This window comes from Neopsephotus bourkii, unplaced genomic scaffold, assembly GCF_033783945.1.
Source record: "Neopsephotus bourkii isolate Nb327-2 ecotype Australia unplaced genomic scaffold, CSIRO-AGI_Nbou_v1 NB_593, whole genome shotgun sequence".
NCBI lineage: Eukaryota > Metazoa > Chordata > Aves > Psittaciformes > Psittacidae > Neopsephotus > Neopsephotus bourkii.
In genome coordinates this window covers 244148-251892 of record NW_026901094.1, presented here as the reverse complement: position 1 = coordinate 251892, position 7745 = coordinate 244148, and the positions used below count along the sequence as shown (strand labels likewise).

The 7745-nt window shown below is 42.2% G+C and overlaps 1 protein-coding gene across 1 annotated transcript; it reads left to right on the top strand.

Moving 5' to 3' along the window:
* The first annotated feature begins 173 nt into the window (after positions 1-173).
* On the top strand, positions 174-5373 carry UBE2J2 (ubiquitin conjugating enzyme E2 J2). Its single transcript, XM_061351518.1, has 7 exons — positions 174-403; positions 2017-2147; positions 2357-2397; positions 3235-3337; positions 3451-3589; positions 3833-3913; positions 4264-5373. The coding sequence occupies exons 2-7, from the start codon at positions 2017-2019 to the stop codon at positions 4546-4548; spliced, it is 780 nt and encodes a 259-aa protein (XP_061207502.1). The 5' UTR covers positions 174-403; the 3' UTR covers positions 4549-5373.
* The last annotated feature ends 2372 nt before the right edge of the window (positions 5374-7745 follow it).

Below are 7745 nucleotides of genomic sequence, written 5' to 3'. Positions count from 1 at the left end.
CACCGGAGGGTCGGGGGCCCTGCCGCACAGGAACCGCCGTGTCCCGATCGCTCCGCCCTGACCCGGGCCAGCAGCCGCAGGCTCGGTACCTCAGGCTCCCCTCAGCCGCCATGGCGGTGCCGGAAGCGGAAGCCAGTCGTCGGAAGCGGGGCGGTGCCTTCCCGGAAGGAGACGGCAGCAGTGCGTTAGCCCCGCCTCGCCGGGCCGCCATCTTGGCTGGGAGCCGCGGTCGCGCCGCAGTGGGTGGTGAGGGGGTCTCGGCCCTGCTCTGCCCTTGTGGCCGTCCCTTCCTTCCTCCTTCCTTCTCTCCTCTGTTCCTCCCTCCTTACCCCTCTCCCTTGGCCGCCGGCTGCAGGCAGGCGGGGCATCCCGGCACCGGAGAGGCCTGCTCTAGCACCAAGAGGTGAGTGGGGCCTGCGCCGCTAAGCGAGCAGGGAGGCAGCGCCGGCTCGTTGCTCCCTCCGTCCTGCCCTTGCCGCGGCTGTAGCCGTGAGCTTCCCGCTTGTCCTCTTGCTCCTTCGGCTCTTGTAGTCGCTGCTCGTCTCCTGGGGCACGGAGCGGGCGCGCTGTCTCCCGTTGGTGGGGTGGGTGCCCTTGTGTTGGCTCCCGGATTCAGCCGGTGCTCGGCGGCCTGAACGCGGGCCGAGTGCTTCCTTGTTCGCTCCTGGTGTATCGGGCTGTCGAGATGGGGAAATGGCTTTGTGGTCGTGGCTTCTGGAAATGCTGCCGCTTATTGTCTTGTTAAGATACGAACGGTCTTCAAGATAAGGCTTTAAGGATGTTAAAATCCCAAGAACTGGGCTAAGTGCTCTGTTTTCCAGTGCCAGGTGAAGGGCGCTGTTGCTAGGCTTAAGAATAAATCCTTGTGTTATTAAAGCTACATAATTGAATCTATGTTAAAGTCAAAGCACGCTTCTTTAGAGAAAAACCCTTAATTTTACGTGATGGCTTAAAAAAGTGTGTATTTAAGGCAAAATATTGTATGTATTACATTAATACAATGATTTACAGTAATTTTGACCAAAGCCAGACTAAACGCGTTAACGTTGAGGAGGGTTTGAATATTTGACCACATAAAATTGTTCAGCATGGTTTAAATATTATTCCTTTAATAAACTCTACTGATCTATGTTCAAAGCAAAGGAATAGAAAAGGTCCCAGTCATTTAACATACTTCTTGTGCCCAGTGCTGCTCTCCTGTTGTAAGCAGTAACTTATCTCTGTGTACAAGCTGTTTGTTAAATGTCCTTTTTGTTCTTGCTTGGATTTCCATAGTAATTTGCTAAGTTTCTAAGCGGGAAAGTGAGTTATACAGCAGTTGCTAATTGGTGTGTGTTCTGTAGGTGCATTGTAAGGGCTAATGCTTGCTTTGTCTGGTAAGCAGCATGGAATTTCCTTTCTTCACTCGGACTTGTCTCGTTTTGGATGAGGGCTTTGTTTCTCTGGAAGGGAATAATCTGGCTCAGAGGTTCCCTTCTGTAAATTTAACTGACTCTTAAGCAGGGTTTAATGTAAATTCCTCACCTCAAAGGCAAGAATGAGGTTATTGTGTGGTTTTGTTATTTATTTCAAATAATGGATGTGTAGAAACACCAAAAGATTTTAAACCATGAGCAAATGTATACAGTAGATTTTAACATGGAATAGGGAAATTAATTACTCAGACTAAGCCCTTTAAACCAGTGTCATAATGATGTGTGTTCAGCCTAAATACAGGGCTGGTTATTAAGAGTTCAAGTGGGTTCTATAGTGCACCGTATTTCCTGGTGCTGTTCTGGAAGGAGTATTTTCCCATTTTGCCCATACCAGAGTCTCTAAGGAGTGTGTTGGTTGGTGTCCTGGTTAGCATTTTGCATGATTCTTGCCATGTAGAAGTTATTGGAATTTATATTTAAATAAGTACTCTGTAAAGTAGCTTTGGCAGATACCTGGATCTGTGTTCAATGAGGCACAGAAGCTCTGTATCTATGAAGACTGTATTCAGATTGTCTTATATATATATTTCTTAACAACTAGATGAGCAACAACAGTAATAAGAGAGCACCAACAACAGCAACACAGAGACTTAAACAAGACTACCTTCGAATTAAGAAGGATCCAGTGCCTTACATCTGTGCAGAGCCCCTCCCATCTAATATCCTTGAATGGTAAGAATTAAAATGTTCTCTGTTATAGAGGGAACAAGATTTTCCAGGTCATCAACTCTGGCTCCCTCACTCCTACAGATTGAATGGGAATCTGGGTTTTGGGAGGTGGAGTATGAAACTTGAAGTGATACTGAACTTGATTTTACTAGGGAAGTTGTTGGCTGCTTGTATGATGGCTTAATGCTGCTTAAATGTCTTCTGTGTCTTAGGCACTATGTTGTACGAGGACCTGAGATGACTCCTTATGAAGGTAAAAGTTTGCTTACAGCAAACTTGGGTATGTGCTTGGTTGGGATTGACATGCCTGAGTAATCCCATGTCTGTTTGAATGGGCAAAACGTAACTGCTGTAAAGAGCTCTAAAAACTCTTAGTGCAGTTTCAAAGCTGCCTGGGAGTTGTGTGATAGCTTGTGGAAGAGAGGTAATGGTACTGCTGTCTGTTAGTGGGGTTTCTGTTATCAAAGGTTCTAATAAAACCACATTAAAGTTAAGCTGAGGACAGACAGCTTCCTATTAAGTAAATGCTAAAGGTCTTGGGCAGATAACTTACTTTAGATACTATGTGACAGTCAAAAGATAGTTTAACAAAGTTCCATTTTGTTACTGAATAAATGTTCTCAGTGAACTGAGACACATTCCCCTTATTATTTCTCTGGAGAAAGCAAGGAATGTGAAAACCTTCGTAATTTGTTGTAGTCACATATTTCACAACGTCTTCTGGAGCCTCTCACAAATTGCTTTTTGAAATCAGATTCCTCTTAGGATTGTTGTTTGCAGTTAGTTGTGTTTCTGGGAAATGACCCCATTTGTATTGTGTTAAATACACTTTGGCTGGTTTTCCTTAAATGTGTTATGGGCTTGACAACAGAAAGTAGTTTGCAATAATGCATGGGAGAGGATTGCTCCAAAGTAAATCAGCTGCAGATGTGGCTTTCTTGTGTTTGAGAGGCACAAGTTGATGACACAGATCTCTTTAGTGGGGGGGGGGGGGGAAGGAGACAAAGGGTTTTACTTGGCTAATTTTGAGTAGCAGCTTAGGATTTCATCTTCATGCAAAATAAGTAATTCATTTCTCTGTGTAATGCAGGTGGCTATTATCATGGGAAACTAATATTCCCCAGAGAATTTCCTTTTAAACCTCCTAGTATTTATATGATTACACCTAATGGAAGGTTTAAGTGTAATACAAGGTAAGGATTTTCTTCTAACACTTAAGCAATTAACACTGGCTTAGCAATATGTATAACGTATAATAATTTTAATGGCAAAAATAAACCACGCTGCCTGTCTTATCCTTTTGAAGGTTGTGTCTTTCAATCACTGATTTCCACCCTGATACGTGGAATCCAGCTTGGTCAGTCTCAACAATCTTGACGGGCCTTCTTAGCTTTATGGTGGAAAAGGGCCCCACACTGGGCAGCATAGAGACATCAGAGTTCACGGTAAGCTCCAGAAGCTGTGATGTGCCTTTTGTCAGCTTAGGGAATGACGGATGTGACCTAGAAGTTAAAACTACAGGCAGCATTTTGGTATCCAGAAATGAATGTGTTGCCTACTGCAGACCTGTACAGAACACTAACCCCATAAGATGAAGAGATGAGAACATAACTTGTGTCTAGAAGTGTCTGTTATAGTGAATAACTTCGTTTACATGCAAGTGCTGATGGTATTTGTTTCCTCCACAGAAAAGACAGCTTGCTGCACAGAGCTTAGCATTTAATTTAAAAGATAAAGTCTTCTGTGAGCTCTTCCCTGAAGTGGTGGAGGTAAGGGAATTAATCCATGCAATAATTTGATTTCCTGTAGTTCTTTGTGCTTAATTTCTGAGAATGGGGGATAGCTTTTTAGAACATATAACTTCCTGCACAACACTAATAGTGTAGGTGTGTTGTCCGGGTGATTGTATTGTCACTAAGTAGGTAACTGAAAGAAGCTGGAGAGACTGTCCAAATGTATGTAATGCAGTTAAGTTAGTTTAAAAGACCTGCAATGTAAAGAAGTGTATGTCTCCTTTTCCTAGATTGAAGTAAGAACTTGGGCTCTGAAATCTCAAAGCACCCAATAGCTTCACCACTTTCACTTCCAGCTATTCAAGTTTTCTTTCTTCTTTCTCCAGGAGATTAAACAAAAACAGAAAGCACAAGAAGAACTCAGTAACAGACCTCCATCCCTCCCTTTACCAGATGTTGTTCCTGATGGGGAAGCACACTACGGGCAGAATGGAATACCCCTCCTGAATGGGCATGTACCTTTGGCACCTGCCAATCATCCAGGTCTCCAACAGGCCAACCGTAACCATGGACTTTTAGGTGGAGCTTTGGCGAACTTGTTTGTTATAGTTGGTTTTGCAGCCTTTGCCTACACAGTCAAGTACGTACTGAGAAGCATAGCCCAAGAATGAGAATAATAAAAGAAATCCAAGACCAAATTAGTGGTAGTTGCAGAATGAGTGGGACTCTTTGGGCATCTGACTCTTGACACTGGGGGAAATACTTGTTTTATCAAGTTGCAGGTAAAACATTGGTTGGCTCATGGGTTATGTTTGGGAAATGGAGTAGTTTTGATTAGTCAGAAAACTAAAAGAAGTTCTGTTCACAGTTCCTCTTGTCCTCGCTACTGTCTGGTAGTGGCTCACACACAAGTCAAAGCATTACTGATGAGACACGACCATTTCTAGTGCTTTGATTTTTATAGCAGTTCTCCATCTGTTGTTTGAAAACCTGAAGCAAATGAGGCTTTTTACTTTATGGAACAGTTTTTAAGACATCACAATTTATGCATATCACATTTTACTTTCCTTAGGGGAGAGTCTGTACAGGGGTTGAAATGATTCAAGTAGAGATTCCATGCGGACTTCGTAAGGGTTGGGTTCATGTGAACATTGATGCTACAGAAGATTGCTGGTTTCTTTTATAAAATAGAATGACTATCATTTCATATCTAGTCAGTAGTGATTAGATGAGTGGGACAGTAACACCTTGTGTGTTAAATGTGTTGTCTAAATTGTCACAATGTCATTGAAGGTTTTATCTGGGCTACAAGAAGTGCAGTTGTCAACCTTTAGGCAACTGAATTGGTCTTTCATGGGGATACCCATATCCAGTGTTGTTTTGGGTTTGTTCACTGACAGATTTCCATCTGGGAGACGTTACATTTGAAGCTGTAATACTTAGTTTTGATCACAAGGTGCCAGTGGTGAAATGAATAATAAAACCGCACACACCAATGGAGAGTTGATTGTGTATTCAGCAAAACTTCTCTGGATTTCTTGGCCTTTGGTAAATGGAGTAACCCAAGCCCTTGTGAAGACTGAAAGATGAGTGAATAACAAACCAGCTTTTTCAGAGTCAGTTGAATTAATCTGAAGTGTCACTAGCTGAAGTAAAACCTTAAAGTTAGTCCCACTTGCTTACTTGAAGACTTGCATAAACTCTTAAAAACCACCACCAAAAGCTCAAACCCTTCTAATTCATCTGAGATTCTAGAAGCTTTTTTGCTTTTAGGTGTAAGTTCGTTACTCTTCCCTTTCAGATGACTGAAATACCAATGTTTGTTCATGGGATTATTCATGGATACTCTAAAGCTCCTAGAGTAGTTCAAAGTCTGCCTGAAATTACTTTATAAACTCAGTTTTATTCCCCCCCACTTAATTTTATCCAAATACTTTGTTTTATCAGAGGCAAACTTACTGTGCCTTTCATATTTGACAGTGATGCCTCATCATCTAGGGAAGAACATGCTGTTAATGCTACAGCAACCTGTCAAAAGGTGATGGTAGGGCCGGAGGCTCTGCGTTTCACTGGCTAGTCTTACCTATTCTGAAGAGCCCAAATCAATATTACCTCATCTATCTAAGAATGTTTTCAAAGCTCTTTTGTTTTCCCTTTCAGATCTGTTCTCTCTCTGCTTCTTGCTACCCTGAATGGTAGCAAAACTGTTTTGTTAACCCATGAGGATGCAGCTTAGAGCATTAATAAATGTGACCAATTCTCTGCATTAGGTAGGAATGATAAGGACTAGCAGACCAGCTCTGTACTAAAGAAATCTTAAAGCAGTTCCTGCTGAGGTAAGGAAGGGAAGGAGGTGGGGAGGAACTGGAAAAGGCTGGATGTTAGAACGTGTTTATAAATTTTTGATATTTTTTTTTTTTTAGATTTTGTTGTTTTACCAAATCTTATTTATAACTATTTTTTAATTTACCTCTTTGTGCTTCATCAGCTCTTGTGGAAGGAGAAGCACCAGGTGGATCTATCTAGAAACAATTGTGTTGTGTCGGTCTGGGGGTGTCCTGTCTTTCCTGCAGTGAGAGGGTTTTCAGGATGGCTTGTCAGGCTGGTGTATCTCCTGTCTTAAAGCACATGGACCTGTAACTGGGGCTGTAGAGCCTCATAGATTTTAGTGACATTCAGACATGCTTGTGTTCTCGCAATGCCTTTTATGACCATTGACATTGCCTACAGGCAGCAGCTTAGAATCAGTTATCTACTTTTATCTTCTTATCTTATGGAAGTTCTTTTGTCCACATACATGAAGGAGACCTTGCCATGGTGCGTTTGCATCTTCTGATGTTTTGCATTTACCTAACCAAGGTAGAAGAGCTAGCAAAGTCTGGATATGTTGAATAAAAAGCATTTTATTTGGCAAGAAGTTGGCCTTAAGGAAGATGGGGCTCCTGTTCTTAGCAAGTGCCACCATTGGAAACAACAAAACTTCATTTAAACCCTGAACATGCTGCATTTGTTTTGAGGATTGGTTGTATTTTAAGAAACAAAACTTCCAGTTGCTGTTTCTCTTCAGTACCCTGGGTTCAGAGAAAGACTTGACAGTCGCTTCAAGTGCCATTGCTTGAAAGCTAGGAGCTGACTGAACCCTTCTTGCTACATCTCCTTGCCTTTGGTAACAGAAGAGTTATTCCCTTCTGTGTAGGTTTTACTCTTTGTTCTGTTTGGTTTTTACATGCATGTTACCAAAGTCATTAGATGGAGGAAACCATTCTTTGCCATGCAAAAACTATGACCATGCCCTGAAGCAGTGCATTACTTAATGTGGTACTAAACTAAAAGCTGTCCCTTGATCTATGATACTGGAACAAATGTCTGGCCCTTTACTTTCATGCTGCAATTTCTGTCAGCTTGTTACACACGGGTGGGAGGGAGGTTTTGCAGCTTGAATCCAAAGCATCTCAGTGGTCACCTTTAACAACCTGGATTTATGGATAGTCAGAACTTCTCTCCCCCCCACTAAAGTTTCAAGGTCACAGGAGTTCCCTTCCTTCAAGCATGTACTGAAGAGTAGAAATGACTGCATTGTAAAGCTGTTTGTTCATAATAAACATTCATGATGAAATTTAGATGTTCTGTGGGACTGTTTTTGGGAAGGAATCGTTGGGAAGCAATCATATATATGGACTGTAAAACAAAAGCTATGGCAGGACTGCAACAGGGGGCTGATAATGTACAAGATGATGCTTTTCTTGCTGATTGGCAAAGGTCAGATCTTACTGTTCAAGGTAGAAATAACCATGTTTTCAGTGGAAAACTTGTGCTTACAGGAAAGGGAGGCTGTTGAAAACAACCTCAGAGCATTCACATTGCATTG